This window comes from Schistocerca serialis, chromosome 5 (genome assembly GCF_023864345.2).
Source record: "Schistocerca serialis cubense isolate TAMUIC-IGC-003099 chromosome 5, iqSchSeri2.2, whole genome shotgun sequence".
In the NCBI taxonomy this organism is placed as follows: Eukaryota; Metazoa; Arthropoda; class Insecta; order Orthoptera; family Acrididae; genus Schistocerca; species Schistocerca serialis.
The window spans coordinates 24,164,253-24,184,776 of NC_064642.1; the positions used below are offsets into that span (position 1 = coordinate 24,164,253).

The 20,524-nt window shown below is 43.9% G+C and overlaps 1 protein-coding gene across 3 annotated transcripts in view; it reads right to left on the reverse strand.

Moving 5' to 3' along the window:
- The window catches only part of LOC126480817 (fibroblast growth factor receptor 3-like), a 421,486-nt gene that overhangs the window by 42,555 nt on the left and 358,407 nt on the right, over nt 1-20,524 (reverse strand). For all 3 annotated transcript variants that reach the window (XM_050104152.1, XM_050104150.1, XM_050104153.1), the window contains exons 3-8: nt 8,888-9,071; nt 3,751-4,040; nt 2,377-2,564; nt 1,693-1,816; nt 1,263-1,466; nt 55-240 (exon numbers count right to left, since the gene is read on the reverse strand). In XM_050104152.1, coding sequence (XP_049960109.1) covers nt 55-240; nt 1,263-1,466; nt 1,693-1,816; nt 2,377-2,564; nt 3,751-4,040; nt 8,888-9,071 — 1,176 coding nt within the window. The remainder of the gene's footprint in view (nt 1-54; nt 241-1,262; nt 1,467-1,692; nt 1,817-2,376; nt 2,565-3,750; nt 4,041-8,887; nt 9,072-20,524) is intronic.

Genomic DNA, 20,524 nt, shown 5'->3' on the forward strand with positions numbered 1-20,524 from the left:
ACATTTATTCAATAGAAAAAAAAACAATATTTTGAAACAGAAACATCCTCATACCAATAACTTCCACTATATGGGTGAAATTTATGCATCCATTTACATTGCAGACAATACAAGTGTAATTTCCAGAATCAGAAGCCTGCAACTTCTCAAGATTAATGGACCATCGTTTATATGTCACCTCCAAGTTATGATCTAAACTCCCTCCATCTTTATACCATGTGATGTTTGGAGTTGGATCTCCTAGAAACACATGAAAAAGATATTCTTAGTGAAACTGAAATTGACTTCAAGACCAGTATTATACATAACTTAACAAAGCTATGTAGATAAGATTATGGAAATCAGTTTCTTTCCCTTCTCATAGTTAAATTAGAGAACAACATGTTTCTGATTCTTCTGCACATCTTGTCATGCAGTTATATTACTTCCTATCAACAAGTGTTTATGCCATTTTGTGTTAAAAGGCTGATGCCGTCTGGTACAATTTTTCTAGCCTCTGACCAAATACAGTTCAAGACTGACTTGATTTCAGCTGTTGCTTTGATTTGGAATTCTTAGTTACCTTATTTCAACCTTTCCATCATTTATTAATTTTGCAATTCTTCAGAAGACTGAAAGTTCAATTCCAAAAGTGGGAGACAATCACAGCAACAACATATCGGATGCCTCAGTCTAGTTTCAGTTATTATAAAAATAATTTGTATTTAATGTGTGAATTAAAACATAATTATTTATTTTTGGTTATTGACAGTTGCCAACTAGCTTGGTAAGTACTGAAAGAAAAAACACACAGAAGAACTGTGTGTGTCTCAGATTCACTGCACATGTTATAATTATTTTGCTTTCTGTTACATTGTTCATCACTACAACTCTCTGTGGTTGTAAGTTTGTAATCCATAGCATAGTCTAACAGAAAAAGTCAACAGGAAAGTGGTTATGGAAACCTGTAATTAGTTGCAGATAGTATAAAATACTGGTATAAAATTTCATTCTCACTGTGTTATTACAGTTCATATAGGTTGTACATCCAACTTCTTACATTTAATTCCTGTAGATCAGCAGTCAAGTGACATAACTAATTAGGTTCTTCATGGCATTTTATTCTCAGTGTTACTAAAGCATTAACATAACTATGCATTTAATGGTTATAAATACTATATTATGACAGAGAGGGCTGAAAAATGTAGATAGTTCAAGATATGTGAAGAAGTATTTAAATAACAAGACAAATTGTGGATGAAAGTTAATATCAGGGACTATACCATCAGCTTGGCATTTCAGATTGAGAGAACTGCCTGCTGCCTTTATGTTTAGAGGATGCATCTTGTTTGGTTTTGAGAACACTGGTGATTTTAAATATGTTGTAGAACCATAAAGTTTCTGCTCTTCTGACACATCTATATCTTGTAGAGATATATTGGTATCCACAGATGTGTCCACTTCTGAATCAGCAATAAGTGACATAGCTGAAACACAATATGATCACCTTCACACAAGAGAAAAAAGTTTTATAGGTGGCAAGCAAATTTTATGCAATTCTGAATGCCTTAAAATGTTAGACTACCATGAAATATATGGATGTATTATTGCCAAGCTATTATTCTAGTCTTTGTATTTTTATTACTATGTTTTTTTATTAACATAAAATTAAAAACAATAATACAATGCCAACAAATTATGCAGAATACATACCATGATCTAATTGGAGCCAAATTGTTGTAACTGCTTGACAGTGCAGTGAGCAAGCTATACATGTGTACCAGCCAGCATCATCCACATTGATATCCTGAAGCTCTAGTAGCTGATGTGGGCCAAACTGCAATGATATACAGTGAATAAATGTATGAATTACTTTAATGAGAAATTTTTGACAGTAAAAAGAAGTCATGAAAACATACTACTTGCAGAGCATATGGTAGAATGTAACAATCCACGTTCTGATCATCACTCTGAGTGACAGAAACAGTAGATGCAAAACAAATGCCTGTGTTAATAAGTTGGTGTAGTCATACATTGAGTATTTACTTATTGCGTAAAAGTAGATCTACCTCCCAGTCAGTGTTTCAACTCAGAGACAGTGTGTCAAATGACAGTTGCTGCAAGATTCATATAATTCATTCTGTGTTTTTGTTGTTAAAAAGTTTGCGTATGTTCACTTGAGAGCCAAAACTAAAACTTGGAAACTAATGTAAATAAAGAGACAAATATGCAGTAAACAACAATTTTAGCACAAACAAAAAGTATATGTATGAGAGTACCATGTTTTGAAAATTTCAGAAACTATACAAAAGAGAAGTAAATGCCAAGAGAAATAGTTTGACAAATGGATTCTAGTTAGTGGATTGTGACAGTATTTTTAAAAGGTTTGTTACTTACCTTGATAACATATTCATCAGGGATATTGTCCAGATCAATGCTAGGAATTTCATTTGTATCATGTTTTATCCAAGTAATATTACTTTCAGCTTCCTCTGGAACACCACAGTCAAGAACAGGTGAACTTCCTATAATAGCAACCTTTGTCTTTTGCATCCTCAAAGGTACCTCAGCATGGATAAAGCTACCTGCACAGAAATAAATATCTGTATTTAGTAGCTAACCATAACTGAATTAGTAAAATTAATATCAATTATCATGAAACATATATCTCTTGCATGCAGTGTTGTGTCTATCATTCATAATTTCCTCATATTCTTACTATAAATACAGTATATAATGTATACATTGCACCAGTGCCTCAGAAAATAAAAAGCATCAAGACATCTAGCGATTCCTGCATTATGAACTTTCCACTTTTATAGATGTTAGAGGAAATGATCATTTTTACAAGTAAAGTAAGAATCAGGTGTAGGTGCTCAAGTGCATGCTACAAAAATTCTAAATGCAAAAAGAAAGCTTTGTCTCAGAAAAAGCAATAACTTTAACAGAAGAAAAACAATAATTTCATGAAGATATTTTGGAAGACTGAAGAGGAAGTGTCACAGTAAACAAGTGAATTATGAAGGTTCTTGAATCAGTTCTTCCACAACAGTTTTCTTGCTAGTGTCACATAGCACACTTTCACTGAGTTGCATGGCTACATGCTTTCCCAAACAGCGTACAAACATGTGCTAGAGTATTGTGAAGAATGTCATTATGACTGCCTGTAGTTGTGTCGAAAGCTCAAATGCATAATGTAAAACAGCATTTCTGTTCATAATAAAAATACTCAGTGTCCCAGAACAATCTAAAGAATGGGTTAAGGAAACTAGAGAGATGTTCAAAATGTATTTATGAAAAATTCTTACACAAAATAAAAGATTCTGTCTGTCATGGTTAGTAGAATATTTCATATTTTGGACAAGATCACCATATGGGGAAAGTTCTGGGCCTAATACAGAGGTAGCACGAATGCTGTCGAAGTACTAACTTTGGATGGTAGTGTTTTATGACGTTCGAAGATTTATGCGTAGTAATTTATTTGTCCAAATCATCAAGTTTTAACATTTTTGTGAAAAAATAGAAGTTCAAGCTGAGGAAAAGGTAAAAGGACGTGACTGGAGAGATTCAGAAAGCAATGACCTTCAAACCAAACAAATTGGGTACATAAGACTCATTTGGTGCAAAGTAAAGGTTGCAAGTGGTCCCTAACTGAGGGAAATAAACGGTAAGGTGACACTTTTTTTTTTAAAGTGGTACATGATACGTGTCTGTTACTGCACATAAAGGGGTAAATGAATAATTTGTTTCTAAATCCATGGAGTCACGTACCTTCTACAGCATCTTCATCTGAAACATAGTCCACGGATTCGGCTGGGGTCCCGTGCTGAGTTCCCATGCCACTTGCGCCGAGAATGCTCCCTGAGCCCTCGACAGGCATCAAGTCAGCTTTGCTTGTGGAGCTCTCTTGATTTAGGGACGCTCGTTTTGTATTTACAGCTTTTTGGCAGTTCATGTCGTTGACTGCTACCGTAATGTTTTGCCATAATCTTCCATTGTCCGTTTCGAGATAACAGCTGTACTTTGCAGCATCACTACACTTCACGGATTTTATGTTTAGCCTGAAACAAAAACGTTTGCTTGATTAGTATAAGTATTAACATACGACTTTGAGGAATATTTGCTAGGCAAAGCAACTGTTTGTTTTCTCACAAAATAATTGTTGACCTTTAAAAATGCATTCTTACCATAGAAACGATGAGTCCAGTAAGAAATTGTACCCAGTAGAACAGTTCATAATGGAATTGCTCATCCATGGTATACAGTCACTGTAAACAAACTTCTAAAGAAACAGAGACTGCTCCATAATAGAAGTAAAACGAAGCGTAGTGCTAGAGATAGAACGAAACACGTTTGACTGTCAAGAGGGCAATGCGTGAAGCCTTAGCTGACTGCCCTACCACAATATTGTCTAATTATCTTTCATGAAATCCTAAGAAATTCTTGTCGTGCGTAAAGGCCATTAGAGGCACCAAAGCTAGTATTCAGTCTCTAGCGAAAGAGTCAGGAACTGAAGGTGAGAGTAATAAAGCGAAAGCTGAAATGCTTAAATCCGTTTTGAACTGTTCCTTTAAAAAGGAAAACCCAGGCGAACTGACCCAATTTCAGGTCTAATGAACTTACGTCAGGAGATGCATGGTTTCCAGGCTCGAGACCATTTACTCATTCCAGGCTCGAGACCATTTATTCAGTCATACATTGTTACAGAGACTGCAGTCTAATACGCGCTGTACCATGCAGTATGCGTGATTTTCTCCTAGACGATGGTACTGTTCCTCATACGTGATGTCCTAGCGACCTCTCGTGCCACAGCAGTTGGCAGTGTCGTGTCCTATTCAGTTCTCTTGCTGACTCACCTTATAGTGGATCTGGTACAGTGTTGTACACAGTGTTCCCGTATTCGAATTGAGAGCTTGCCGACATGGTGTTTACTTACGCAAAGGCAAATGGCAACGGGCGGCAGCAAGGTTGTATCAGGATACCTATCCCCGCCGACGACAACCACAGCGTTCAATGTCTTCAAAAGTGTTTCGCCATTTGTCTGAGACAGGGTGGTTTCAGGAAGCAGGAAATCATGATGGACGTACCAGAAATGTTCGGACTCTGGACTTGGAGGAAAATGTGATTAACACTGTAGCAGGCAGTTGTCCCACCAGTACAGTGTGAACCAGACGTGTGGAACATTCTCCATGGCAACTGTTACTACCCTTATCACTTACAGCGTGTAGAAGGGTTACTAGTAATAGACTTTCCACATCTGCAGCAGTTTTGTCACTGGTTTCTTCACCAGGCAACCACGATTCCGGGATTTGTGTCATGCATGCTATTCACAGATGAGGCCACCTTTATGCGGAGTGGTATCTTCAACTTTTGTAACAGTCATCTGTGGGATATATGAAGAACCCTCATGGTACGGTGACAGCGAATCATCAGCATCGGTGCAGGTGGAATGTGTGGGCCGGAATAATTGGCGACAGTATTTTGGGACCAGTCCTTCTTCCACGTCGCCTAACGGGCCGGGAATATTGGCGTTTCTTGCGGGTGACTTTGCCTCCCCTGCTGGAAGAAGTGCCATTGATGATTTGCAGGGTTATGTGGCTGCTACGTGATGGTTGCTCGAGCCCACTTCGCTGTTAACGTCCAGACGCATCTGAGTCCTGTCTTCCTTGGTGGATGGATCGGACGAGGGGGTCCAGTTGCGTGGCCTGCTCGTACACCGGCTCTCAACCTGTGCGATTTGTTGTTATGGGGCCATCTCAGAAGTATCGTGTATGCAGAGCCCACTCCAGATGTGGAGACACTGGAGCAGAATATTTATGCTGCCTTTGACACTGGTCGAATGCAGCCACGCCAATGTGAACGCTTGAGGCAGAACATCCTACGGCACGGACGCGGATGTGTTGAGGCACATGGGAACCATTTTCAACACACACTGGAGCTGTGGCTGTATTAGACGTGTCTGACCGCAGTCTCTGTAGCAATGTATGATTGAATCAATGGACTCTAGCACGGAAACTATGCATTTCCGGACATAAGTTCATTAGACCTTGTTTGTTCCATATCCTCTCATCGATCAATGTAGAGTTTATACACGGTGGAAAAAATCACCTTGTATAAGTTAATGCAGATGATTTGGGAAAACAACCCTGTAGTGTTGTAATACAGTATCGGCGATGAGCTGACTGACAAACTCACTGAGTTTAAATGACTAGCCGCTACTTTGGAAAGTGATGCGGCACGGAACGAGCACATAAGATTGGTAGTAAGAAAGGCAAATTGGTGACCTCGGTTTATAGGCAGAAATCTATTGGAAGTGTAGTTCATCCACAGTACTGCTCGAGTAATTGAGATTCCCACTAGATGGGCTTGAAGGAATACAGCGAAGAACCTCAGAGGTGTGCTGCTATATTAGTTACTGGTAGGTTCGATCAACACCAGAATATTACGGAAGTGTTCCATAAACTCAAATGGGAGTCTCTGGACGGAAGACAACATTATTTTCGGGAAGTACTACTGAGAAAGTTTACAGAAGTGATATTAGCGAAGCACTGCAGAGCGACCGTACTGCCAGTAACATGTGCGCTCGTTCGAAAGGATATCGATAGATGTTTTTCCCTCGTTCCATTTGCTAGTGGAACTGGAAGGGGAGTGACTAGTAGTAGTACAATTTACCCTCTGCCATGCACTGTACGGCGGCTTGAGGATTGTGTACGTTGACGTCGGTCATAGCTGGCTCCATATCGGTTTTCTGCACGAATTAAAAAGCGCGCGCAGCCGCAGCACGTTGCTTTTGCTCGTTACTTACGTATCCGTCTTAGCAGTTTCTGGGTCACGGCTTCAGGTGATAGGAAGGGACAGCGTTTCACAAGACGATCTTTTCGTCGGGAAAGGAATCGTCGCTCTCTCGTAAGACGCGAATGAAAATTGAGGTCTGTTCTCGAGGGCGACTGTTAGCTGTCGATGCTCTGCAGGTCTGTCTTTATTTAATCACAGCCTCCGTACAGAACAGCCCCACAGACATGAAAGCTTGCAACGCTGCAGTTAGGCGGTCATTCATTGTTCCGCAACTAAGCGCCGTTCAAATCTTTTTTAGGATTTCGTACCTCAGTCGGTAAAAGCAGAACCCTAGGCTGCGGTCACAGTGGTGGATTGCGCCGACGACCGACATCGGCCGAAGTCGGCCGATCTTTTCAAATCAATACGCGACAATGAGTGCGGTCAGCGTGTAGCCGCTCTCATCACCCGAACGTGTAGACTTCGGACGACAATCGGCGGAATTCAAATCAGTACAGCAATGGAATCAGCTGGTCCACACTGGGACGACAGCAGTACGACACCGATGCTTGTCTCTCTGGTACCGCCCGGCGCAGCGAGGAGTGCCGGTCGCGCCACGCAGCTCGTATCGTACGATACGCGGGGAGTGAAATTTCCAGTCATTCGATCTGCCTAAAAGAACTCTTTCATGTAGGTGAAATAAACCTACATCCGCCTCTGGAGTTATTTTCCCAGCAGAGCTTTTAGTTTTCGCGTGAAAAAATAAAAACGACTGTTTTGGTAACAAGTTTGTGTGGCCATCCTCCGCAGCAAGCATATAAACACTTGTTTTGCAAATCAAACGGCCTTTTACTGCTGCTAGTCGCTTTATTTATCCCATACGCGTTTCGCCTTCTCCTGTTTTAAGGCATCATCAGTGGGATCTATAACGATACAGTTTTGTTAGTTGTAGATTATCAAACAGTTCACACATCGTAAGTAATTACTTTTTTTTACAAAACATCGCGAAGTGAACTGTTTGATAATCTATAACTAACAAAACTGTATCGTTATAGATCCCACTGATGATGCCTTAAAACAGGAGAAGGCGAAACGCGTATGGGATAAATAAAGTGACTAGCAGCAGGAAAAGGCAGTTTGATTTGCAAAACGACTGTTTTGGTAATCGCGCGTGTTCTCCGGTATGCAATCTTCTCATTCGATTTTAAAGGAACTAAAAAAAGAGTATCTTTCCGTATCTTACAGTCACGCATCACAACTTGATAATGAACTAGTTTTCTTTTCATTTTTGCCTATAGTTATTGCGATAGTTCAAAGTAAACTACGACAGCACAATTTTGAAAAATTTGCAGTGTAAAATGTACTCGCCGACAAGTTTACGTTTGGTGCATCTTACGACTCTTTTTGCTGCGTAAGAAATGTTTTTAACGCCGTAATGAAAGCAGCATCTCCTTGCAGTCTCGGGTAAATATGTGATACATTTTGGCATTTGGCCGCGACGAAACAAGGCACGCCACACTAGACGGTGCGGCAGCGCGCCGCGCCGCTGCCGTTTGTCGTCTGTTAAGACGCCTTTTTCTCACGAACGTGTCGAGGTACCTAGCTGAAATTAACGGCAAACACTAAGGTCTAGGGTCCCTTGGCGGTGTATAAAAAATTAAGGTTCTTAGTAAATGCAATACTAGCAAACTCTCTTATAGAAACGTAAATGTGATCTGTCTGTATACGTAATTTCGTTTGTACGCAATCCTCAGCGAGCGAGTCCTGTTCCGATTTTATTTCACCTCCTTTGACTGACACGGTATGCTTTCCGCATCGCTTTCGCAGGTGCGTCGAGTCTAATAAGCCAACTGACCGAAATTAGATCGTAAAAGTCAGTTACGCGGTATCGTTTTTCCTTCGGCGATACACGTAAGTATGCGTTGTGTAGTTTAAAGAGAGGCGGTAGCTTCCGACAGGAAGTGAGCCACCTGATGGCGTAGGCGCGTGTCGTTATAAGTTAGAGGAGTTTTTTCTACGGCATTTAAATGGGCGGAGGTAAACAGCGGCGAGGATTTAAACACGGCGTATGTAGGCCGCGCGCGGACAAAAAGCGTAAACACAGGAAGGAGGAAGAGAGGCGGGCTGGGCTCACCAGTGCCTGGCGATGGTGAGCCGCGGCAGCGCCGTGTGCAGGCGGCGGCCGTCGCGGAACCACAGCGGCGCCGCGGGCTGCAGCAGGGTCTGCTGCTGGTGCTGCTGCTGCTGCTGGTGGTGGTGGGAGCACTCGAGGCGCACCGTGTCTCCCAGCTGCACGCTCACCGCCGCGTGCTCCGACCCTGCAACACAGGCGAGCGAGCTGGCTGCAGGACCCACTTCTAGCTGCACGAAAAGAAAGCAAATAAAAAAACTGCGAAGCGACTAGTAATGGAACCGCTGTGAGGAGCACGGCCCGTTTTATGTAGGGAAAGTAGCATTTTCTGCTTGGGGAACATGCTCGAACGAGTTCCACTAGATTCAATAACGAAGTAGTTTCTTCTTCAGCTTTCCTGTGTAGAGGGTGAGGTATTTAAAACTGTTCTCGGAAATAATTGGAAAACCACAAATCGGATTAAAAAACGTTGTAATAAAAGTAGTTCCTCTCTATGGAGGACATATAATGACACCGAACTCGCCCCCCCCCCCCGTGCCCCACCCCCCAGGAGAGCGGGACGGGGAGTGAACTTTGAAATAGTAACACTCAGAGCACTGAAAGACCTAAGTATAAACAAGGCCCCGGTAGTAGACGACATTCCATTAGAACTACTGACAGCCTTGGGAGAGCCACTCCTGACAAAACGCTACCATCTGGTGAGCAAGATGTATGAGACAGGCGAAATTCCCTCGGACTTCAAGAAGAATATAATAATTCCAATCACAAAGAAAGCAGGTGTTGAGAGATGTGAAAATTACCGAACTATCAGTTTAATAAGTCACAGCTGCAAAATACTAACGCGAATTCTTTACAGACGAATGGAAAAACTGATAGAAGTCGACCTCCGGGAAGATCAGTTTGCATTCCGTAGAAATGTAGGAATACATGAGGCAATACTGAACGTACGGTTGTCTTAGAAGATAGGTTAACGAAAGGCAAGCGTACGTTTCTAGCATTTGTAGACTTAGAGAAAGCTGTTCACAATGTTCACTGGAACACTCTCTTTCAAATTCTGAAGGCCGTAGGGGTCAAATACAGAGAGAGAAAGGCTGTCTACAATTTGTACAGAAACCAAATCACTGTTATAAGAGTCGCGGGGCACGAAAGGGCAGCAATGGTTGAGAAGGGAGTGAGACAGCGTTGTAGCCTATCCCCGATATTATTCAATCCCTATATTGAGCAAGCGGTAAAACAAAAGAAAAATTCGGAGTAGGTATTAAAATCCATGGAGAGGAAATAAAAATGGCTCTGAGCACTATGGGACTTAACAGCTGTGGTCATCAGTCCCCTAGAACTCAGAACTACTTAAACCTAACTAACCTAAGGACATCACACACATCCATGCCCGAGGCAGGATTCGAACCTGCGACCGTAGCGGCCACGCGGTTCCAGACTGTAGCGCCTAGAACCACTCCGCCACTGCGGCCGGCGAAAGGAGGATATAAGATGAACATCAACAGAAGCAAAACGAGAATAATGGAATGCAGTCGAATTAAGTCGGGTGATGCTCAGGTAATTAGATTAGGAAATGAGACACTTAAAGTAGTAGACGAATTTTGCTATTTGGGGAGCAAAATAACTGATGATGTTCGAAGTAGAGACGACATAAAATGTAGACTGGTAATGGCAAGGAAACAGTTCTTGAAGAACAGAAATTTGCTAACACCGAGTATAGATTTAAGTGTCAGGAAGACTTTTCTGAAAGTATTTGTATGGAGTGTAGCCATGTATGGAAGTGAAACATGGACGATCAATAGTTTAGACAAGAAGCGACCAGAAGTTTTCAAAATGTGGTGCTGCAGAAGAATGCTGAAGATTAGATGGGTAGATCACGTAACTAATGAGGAGGTACTGAACAGAATTGGGGAGAAGGGGAATTTGTGGCGCAACTTGACTAGAGGAAGAGATCGGTTGGTAGGACATGTTCTGAGGCATCAAGGGATCACCAGTTTAGTATTGGAGAGAAACGCGGAGGGTGAAAATCGTAGAGAGGGACCAAGGCATGAATACACTAAACAGATTGAGAAGGATGTAGGTTGTAGTAGTTATTCGGAGACGAAGAAGTTTGCACAGGATAGAGTAGCATGGAGAGCTACATCAAACCAGTCTCTGGACTGAAGAACACAACAACAACAACCCTTATTTTTGTTGCGGATTCGGATTCTTCTGGAAAGAGTACGCAACTTTTGTGTGTTTAGCAAGTTTTTCGTTGCGTGATAGATGGCGCTGTAATCGACAAAAATCAAAACTGATTAATAAAAGTTGAAAAATGATAATATCTCAAGAAATATACATCAGATTAGGCGGTTATGAAGGCAGTTACTCTAAAATTTTTAATAACAAACCGGTATTTTATACCATAAAACTTGATTCTCTAGACAATAACACATTTATTTGTCCACATTATTGGTGTAGTTTTTTTCCTCCACTCACCAATAATGCATATTATGCCGATTCATTTGGCAACAATTGGTAAAACTGATTCATCAGAGGAAAATAAATGTGAAACAAAATCGTCATGGGCCAGTAGTAGTTGTATCCACTAGCATAAGTCAGGCGGTTTCGAAAGTCGTTCTGTGTAGTTCTCCATGTAACGACGAGTGAAGTGGATGGAATCTGTGTTCATACAGTCAGCGCAGAACACTTCTTTTTGAAATTTCTGAATCTCGTGTGATATGCTGAGAACTAATGTATTTGTACTATAAAAACCCCTATCTCACTAAAATTTTTTACAATAACTGCCTTTATAACCTCCTGGGATTCTAATTTGATCTGTATTTGATGAGATATTATCATTCTTCGATTGTTTTCATCCCATTCTGATTTTTGACGATTACAGGGCCATCTACGACGCAGAGACAAAAAATGTTAAGTACAAAGGCATTACGTATTTTTTCCGGAGAATTCGAATTAGAAATCAGACTTGACCCCCTCTCGTCCTCTGGAGCTGGGATAGGGGTGGAGTAGATGTGATTGGATGTCCCATTTAGGCACGAAGAACCTTTTTTTAATCAGATTTGTAGTTTTCCAGATACAGTTTTAATCGCCTAATCCTATAGTAGCTAAAAATGTTTTGAATGGCTCTTGCCACGTGCAACGGTTAATTCTTAGTTTGTTTTGGTATTACTGCACTATATTGACCTTAGGTCACTTTCAAGTAGCTAGACATATTTGTCTGCTGTTTGATTATCAAGATCTGCGATGGCAGATGTTGCCAGTTCTTACGTAAACTACTCGTTTTCGAGGTTGATCCTCCTCAAAATTCAAATGGCTCTCAGCACTATGGGACTTAACATCGGAGGTCATCAGTCCCCTAGAACTTAGAACTACTTATACCTAACTAAGGACATCACACACATCCATGCTCGAGGCAGGATTCGAAACTGCGACCGTAGCGGTCGCGCGGTTACAGACTGACACTAGCTGCAATGTCTCTAGATGACGATTGAGCAGCAAGAGACATTGACCACCGATTGGAACGAAAATGGTTCCCAATTTAAATTGTGCACTCTTGACCCTGTTTGCTAATTGGCATTCACGCTCCCGCGCTGCAGGTCACGTGAGTCTCTGGTACTCTGAAGTGACGCAGTGAAATCCAGCAGGCAGTCGGCTATACGCGGAGGGCCATCCGTCCTCTGGCTTGCCATCCACGTACATTGTTTACATATTTATTTTATTTATTTATTTCTCAAGTAAAGACCTTCTGCTTGTTGTTATATATAGCAGGTCGTACACTGCGTGTCTTTACATGTTATATCATACGAATTCAGTTTTATTACTAGTACATTTTGTTGTTGAAAATTTTACAAAAGGATAAAATGAAAAAAAATGTAATAAGTAGAAATGTATATACACAGTTTTGGTTAAACTTGTTGCTAGCTTAGGCAATGATGATAAATAATATGCATAATAGTTTGTGGTTGTATTTTAAATTGAAATTAAAAGTGTATTTGATGAAAGAAACAAGAGATAGCAATGTGTTTAGATATGCTATAGCTGATGTAGCGACATGATATGGTGAGGCTGCAGTGTGAAGTGAGGTGAACAGCTGGTGCATCAGTCCGCCATTCACGAGCCGGCCTGAAAGAGGTGGCGGCGGCGGCGGCGGCGGCGGCGGCGGCGGTGGTGCTTCTCGTGCCGGTCGTCCCATTGAGGAGGCGGAGGCGGCGTCGCGGCGCACTGCCAGGGCACTCCCTCACCGCCCACGCCACGACAAGCAGATGGCTCCGGGACGCTTTAAGAGGACTCATATATATGAATCCGCGGCCACCGATCGTGTCGCAAGCGCTCGCCGTACGACGACCTCGCACCCTATGGTGTTCAGCGGAAGCCTCCGAGAGCCGCCCCACACGCGCTCGCGTTCCTCGTGGGCTGAGTAAGGGCAACTTGTTGGCTAGACGGCACAGCTATTGCGAGTATATCGTGCGTGGGGAGCCGACCAAACAAAGAGGCGGTGACGGTTTGAAACCCGTGCTGGGCCGAGAACACGGCACTCACCCTCCGCGGAGCTTTTTCTGCCATTTCAGCCCATACGACAATTACCTTGTTAATTACCGTTTCGGAAAAACTGAAGCTATGTAGTAAGTTTATTGTTTGTTTGCAGGAAAATACCTGCAGCTGCGGTACACACTGAAATGTCTGCGCCACAGTAGCGTGGCAAGGCGGTAGAGGTGCCAAAGCAAAACGCCACAGCCCAGGTGTTCCGCAGCTGCAGATATTTGCCTGCAAACAAACAGTAAATTAATTCGGTAGCTTCATTTTTTTCCGAGAAAGTAATTAAAAATTTACGATTACCCCTCGTGTGCGCTGCTAACGGACCATCTGCAACGTCTATCTCGCACTACGAGCTCCATATAAGTTCCCTTGCTAGACCAACATCTCTGCGATTGAGGATGGAGTGGATGCATGTTGCATACGTTGCCTCTCACGAGCTCCGATTACCTCCTGGCTTGTTGGCCTTATTCAGCTGAATCCACATTACACCATTTAGCGCGTTCCGTTATGAAACCCCTTGCCTGGGGGTTCGTTGCTATTCTTTAACGCCATTGCTCATTGCTAGTCGGAGGCCAACTCTGACATTAACTTTAGCTCGAGGTATGTTACACACGATATACGAGATCCACTTGTCTATGTATTGTGTAAATTGTTTCACGGCTGAGTACTGCTTGTCCATCGCATATCCTAGATATGGCATGCATCTCCTCTCGGAAATGATCGTAGTGTTGTTTTTCAACTTTTGCGCATCACTGTACAAATGCCACTCACTGAAAGCGTACTTTGTATGACCAGCTACTGCACGAGGCAGAATGTTTCGTGCGACAGACGCTGACGCCGTCTGTGTCCGTAAATACAACAGTACTCTACCTGCAGACGGACTGTCCTTCATATTTAACGGTTGCGACTGCGTCCAGTGATGTTCCATGTCACTCCGTAGCACGACAACGGCGAGTATTTCTACGTTTTTGCATGCATTACCTCCTAACTGATTATGTCGAGGCTCAGCTGATAGTATTTGCACTTAATCATCTTAAGGCATTTGCGCATTTTGAACAGTTTCATGATTATGTTACACAAATGTGTCACCCGCGAACTCTTTACAGTTTTGTGAAATGATCACACTTTCCGCTTTCCACTCTAATCATTGCTTTTTTTCAGTATTGGCCAATTTCAGCAATTTGCTGTTTTGAAGCGTTGGCTGTACTGCTTGCGTAGGAGTCAGTGTGGTATCCAGCCACTAGCACATGACGAGCAAACGTAAAACTTACGACAAGTAGTCAAGCGTGCTTGTCGTAAATTATAAGTTTTCCCGCCGTTTGTTGATACCTGGGTACATCGTTGACTTGTACTCGTGCACATGAGCTACCCCTAGAAAATCACCCCAATTGGCCGACAGTGGCAGTAAGTGATGATTACAGTCGAAAGCAGAACATGTTCTCTTTTCATAAATTTTGTGCCGTTGTAGCGGCCGGAAGGAAAGTGACATTACAGTTTTCAAAGGACCAGAAGCAATGCTAACAACATCCTCTCAGCTTTGGACTTGTATTCGGCAAGAATGCACCCAACTGGTTTTAGATGTCCATTGGTTTTCTTGAAGCACATCAAAGGAATGCCGGGTAGTTGTAGAGATCATTTACCCCCTCCGTCTGAATCAGTGGTCCGTCCGCCACGAAAAGGTCGTGGATAAGACGTCTATTTCTAGATTTCCTTTTGCAATTTCTGAACTCTACACGTGCTGCGGTTACCGAGGGAGCATCACTTCCGTCTGCAACGTCGCAGCTACTTGGCAGGAGTACTGATGGGATATTCCTAGGAAATCTTCTCCTGGAGTGCAATTATCGAAAAAAGGTAACGAATTTTGCGGGCGCCTACGCAGCCCCACTCACGGGCCGGACTCCAGACGCAGCGCAGAGGGCGGCCGCGCCGGCTGGAGCGGAGCTCGGGCGCGCTGCCAGCCGGATTCTTCCTCTAATTCTGTCGCCGCTCGCCGGCCGCAGGTGTCCCGCCGGCCGCTCCGGAACTGCGAGCGTTCGCCCTGCGCGCGGAACCGCCAGCAAGCAGGCCAGAAGCTGGGCTCTCGGATTATACCGCCAGAAAGGGTGCCACGGTCGTTTAGCTTGGCGGGGGAAAGAGATAAGGAGTACCACAGTACTCGGTGTCGTGTCACGAGGTACTTCCAGGGCCAAATGAGATTGTGGTCCGACGAAATGTAGCTCCCAATCTTTTGAAAGTAAGTTCACTGTGGTCTCCGGACATTATCCCGTCAATCAGCATCAGATAAACGATATTCTAGAAATTACGGAACAACTCCCTCCCCCCCCCCCCCCTTCACACACACACACACACACACACACACACACACACATACACACACACACACACACACACACAGACACACACACACACACACACACACACACACACACACACGTGTACCCTAATATTCAATCGATAAGACCTAGTTCTGAGACTCGAATCTAAAGATTTTAATTTAATTCAGTCGTAATTTTCCCAGTCGCTAAGAAGTTGAATATACGTTCATACAGTTTCAAACGTAGTGTGCCATAGGACCAAAACTGCACCAGAAAGCTTTCAGAGGTGACAGCATGGACAAAGCAAGAGAAAAATGTCAAGTAAACATGTGTTCTAAAACACGTATCTTAGACCTACGAGCACTTCCTCATCTTAGATACTGTGAAACAAATCTCTTCTACTGAAAGCTCTTTGCTTTCTGTATTTTCAGAGATGGCAATATGGACCAAAACAAGAAAAAAGAGACCAATAAACAAGGACTTTAAAGTGAATACCTTAAGAGCTGTGAGCTCCTGTTCAGTAGATGAGATGTTTCACATTAGCGAACATCAGCAAGTCTTCATAACTCTTAAGGAATGCGTTTTAGAGCCCATGTTTACTAGATATTTTTGTTGTTTTTGTCCATACTACCACCTCTGAAAGTTTGTAGATGGTTTACCCTGTTTGTTATATGCAACGTGACTTTTTGTTCGCCCTCTTTGTTGTATGGGACACGACTTTCTGATCAGCCTGTATATGGACGCACCATTTGTTACACGAAGCTTCTTAGCTGTAACAGATATTTGATGTCCACTGAGCACTAGGCATTGCAGTAAATTGGTTGTCGCACGTCGTAGCAGATGGCAGCGAGCCGGAAATTATGTGATTGGCGTCGTCCTCCGCGCCATAAACACCGAGGGGTGTCTCAATTCGCTGTGGACCACAGAAGTGCAGTCTCAACCTTCCATGGATAAAGCGGAGGCCAAACATTGTAACTACGTACTTTCTATTGTAAGTGCCAATGGAGTGCCACGGTTATGCAGAGGTGTATCTATATAACGTCTTCCCCTATGTTGGCGCGATAGATGATATCTGCGATTTCGTAAGGCTTAGATTGGCCGCCGCACATGTCGGACAGTATCTGTGTAAGGAACATGGTCTTCTGTCTCTGGTCCATGGTGGGCAACACACGTGCCAAGAAAGTCGGAAATTTAATTTCATCTCGTACAATAGTCCCCTCCCACTCATTACACGATAACTTCCTTGTTGGGACGATATAGTTCTTCTATGTGTTTTATTATCTGGTACACCAAGTACTTGTTGGTATTACTGACTGCATGATTACGTTTGAAAAGCAACACTAACCGCGATTCTATCAGAGTAACGGTTGTGTCTTCATGAAGCCGTCGCAGGTACGAGAAAAGGATCAGTTTCGCGAGGCGAGAATTGAGGATACTCCCCAAAGTTGTCAAGAGGATTATGGATAAATTCCCTCGCCACTTAGGAAACAGTGTGGCTGCCTTATGGTCGATTAAGTACAAGATAAAAAGTCTCAGCTGAACTTCACCGCTTCTGATGGAAACATGTAAAACAATATTTTAATTTAACTCTGCCGGATCTTTCTGTGGGGGTGCAAGAGAAAGCAGGAGAAATACCACGTGGAATTAAATAACTCCTTACTGGTGTTATGAGAGTAACGATATAAAATGATACGCAACGCATTTAGACGGGTGTTATGAGATGGATATTGGATATTACCTTCCATCGAGACATTAGTCGTGAAACGTCTGGGTTTCCGGGGTAGTACTAAAGTACTGCGATTAGATTTACTCAGCAGATTGTATTTTGCCAAAATAGCTGTATGTGGCTCTATTCAGCGCAGTATTTGTGTGGTTCTGGGTGAGTAGGTAAACAAACATGGTAAACACGGGTGGCGACTCAGGTAACATAAGGGGGGACGTCTATGGTTCAAATGGCTCTGAGCACTATGGGACTTAACATCTGTGATCATCAGTCCCCCAGAACTTATAACTACTTAAACCTAACTAACCTAAGGACATCACACACATCCATGCCTGAGGCAGGATTCGAACCTGCGACCGTAGCGGTCACGAGGTTAGCCGCGCTGCTGCTACGGTCGCAGGTTCGAATCCTGCCTCGGGCATGGATGTGTGTGATGTCCTTAGGTTAGTTAGGTTTAAGTAGTTATAAGTTTAGGGGACTCTAGACCTCAGCTGTTAAGTCCCATAGTGCTTAGAGCCATTTGAACCATTTTTGTCACGAGGTTCCAGACTGAAGCGCCTAGAACCGCACGGCCACACCGGCCGGCGGGGACGTCTATTTATGTCGCATCCAACTCACGTATCATCAGCAGATAAAGCAACGGAAGTTTAGGGATTAAGGTTCCATCGGCGTCGAAGACCTTAAGACGATTCGGGATTTGACAGAGGTGGGAAAGGAAACCAGCCTTGTCCTTGTTTGAGAAACCATTTACAAATGGTTTAAACAAAGTGCAGAACAAAAATATGGTGATAAATGGAAGATGATCTCGGTTACGTTCTATGAGCCAACAGACATCACACGCGCTCACTACACGAGATATTGCAGACGACTTGGAACTGAACTGTGAACACAGGTTCAAATTTTGTACAGTATCTGGATTCCATACATATACCTACTTGTTCAGTAACTGAAGACTCGTTGGCCTCATTAGGGAGTACGTCGATTACGGCCAGTATGAACGGCCGGCGCGCCGTCCACTGTGTGTCACTGGAGGTGACGTCACGCGCTCCTGGGCGCCCCGTCAGGGTGAGGAAGGGCGGCCGGCCGCGGCTATTCCTGGCGAACGCCGCGCCGCATCTGGCCGGCCTTTGGGCCAGGTGCCGCCCGTTCTCAGGCGTGTTTACTCACTGGCGCAGACACAGTCGGCAAGTAGTTTCACGCTACTACCGGCTCTGAGCGCGCGGCCGTTGTTTTCAGTTCATAAAATGTAGCATCGCATTCAACTTTACGCCACGCTGAGGTCACGCATTGTCAAAAGATCTTCGCGTAGAAGATACGGAGGGGTGTTCCATGAGTAAACACTTTTTTTCTCAGCCAATTCTGGGGTCGAAAAACTTTTAATATTTTTTACGCCGTATTTAAACATTTCCGCGTCATCAGATACACATTCCAGTGATCCCCCGGAATATGGCAGCGTCTTCAAAATGGCGTTTGTAACTGACGTACGTTCCGAGCAGAGAGCAGCCATTTAATTTCTTTCGGCAGAAAACCAGACCGTCGCAAATATTTACAGCCGTTTACAGAAACACTACCGACACCGGCCAGTTGATAAATGCACGGCAACTTACTGAGTAGCATCCATGGTAGCAGAGCGAGCTATAGAGGACAAAAGTGTGAGGGAAGACAGACTGGAATACATCCATCAAATAATTGAGGGCGTATGTTTGCAAGTGCTACTCTGAGATGAAAAGGTTGCCAAAGGAGGGGAATTCGTGGTGGGCAGTCAGGAGAGAGATGACTTAAGAAACGTTGCTTGGCGAAGCGTTCATCATCAACAGCACAAGGAGAAGGAACTCTGTCTGGCCCAGAGAGAAAGAATATACATACAGAAGCTGTGGCACATAATTTAACTCTCCCTGCGGTGCCACGCCGTACTATTAGTAGTCATGCTTTGTGTAGGCATTCTGCGGTCGAGAGACAATGTATATACAGTGTTAGTGCGCTATACTCAGAGGCAATATTGTTTCTGCGTAAAATTGCAAATGCTAACAGTTCAAAGTTATTCCGTAATTTTCTTGCACATTACGTTGTACCGTGCCCCTTTCTTTTACCTACACTGTACATGGCGGAGACTTGTTCAATTTGCTTCACTCCAGTCACTGGGTTGCCTCTCTGTCGTCTTCTACTCGGCCGACCGTTCACATTAACGTGACCATCGTCCCCGTTCGACGTCGACGTCCAGTAACCACTCACAACGGCTGGTGGCAGCACTAGCAGTGGAGGGCATATAAAGCATGTCGGGGGGACGCGGCAAACAGTGGAATTGTTGTAATGTGGAAACGGAGCGAGTTATCTGACGTCCAAAAGGGGTTGATCATCGGCTTCCGGGCCAAGGGTGGAAGCATTTCCGGAACGGACAAATTTGTAAGCAGTTCGTTTGTTGCCGCGGTTAAAGTATACGGTGCATGGCAAAATGGCGCCGTCCAAAACCGGCGCCGAGGCAACTGTCGTGCACCAACATATGCGACTGGGGTGAACGGCGACTGCGGAGACGCGTGCAGATGTTGGGCAACAGACCACCTGGATGAACCAAGTGGCTCCTCAGCGCACCTTTTAGCGAACGTTGCTGTATATGGGCCTTCGCAGCAGGCACCCGTGCTGACTGCTGTTCGTCGACGAACAAGGCTGAAATTTGCACGCCAGTACAGCTACTGGACGTCCACTGAGTGCCGATAGGTCGCCTTTTCAGATGAATTGCGTTTTACGCACCATCGGACAGACGGCCGTTGGCGTGTACGTCGTGAAACGTCTGAAACGAAACGCCCTGCAACAATCGTCGGAAGGGTCCAGGCCGGAGAGCATTCCCTGAGTGATCTCGTCATTCTGGGAAGCACGGTGGACCAGCACAAGTACGCATCTATCCTCGGGGACCATACTGATCCCCACATACTGTTTTTCTCAGCACGATGGCATCTACCAGCAGGACCGTCCAATGTGTCGCGCAGCTCGCAGTGTACGTGCTTGCTTCGAAGAGCATCGTTCTCCCCTGGCCAAAGGACCCGATCAACAATCTGTGGGACCACCACG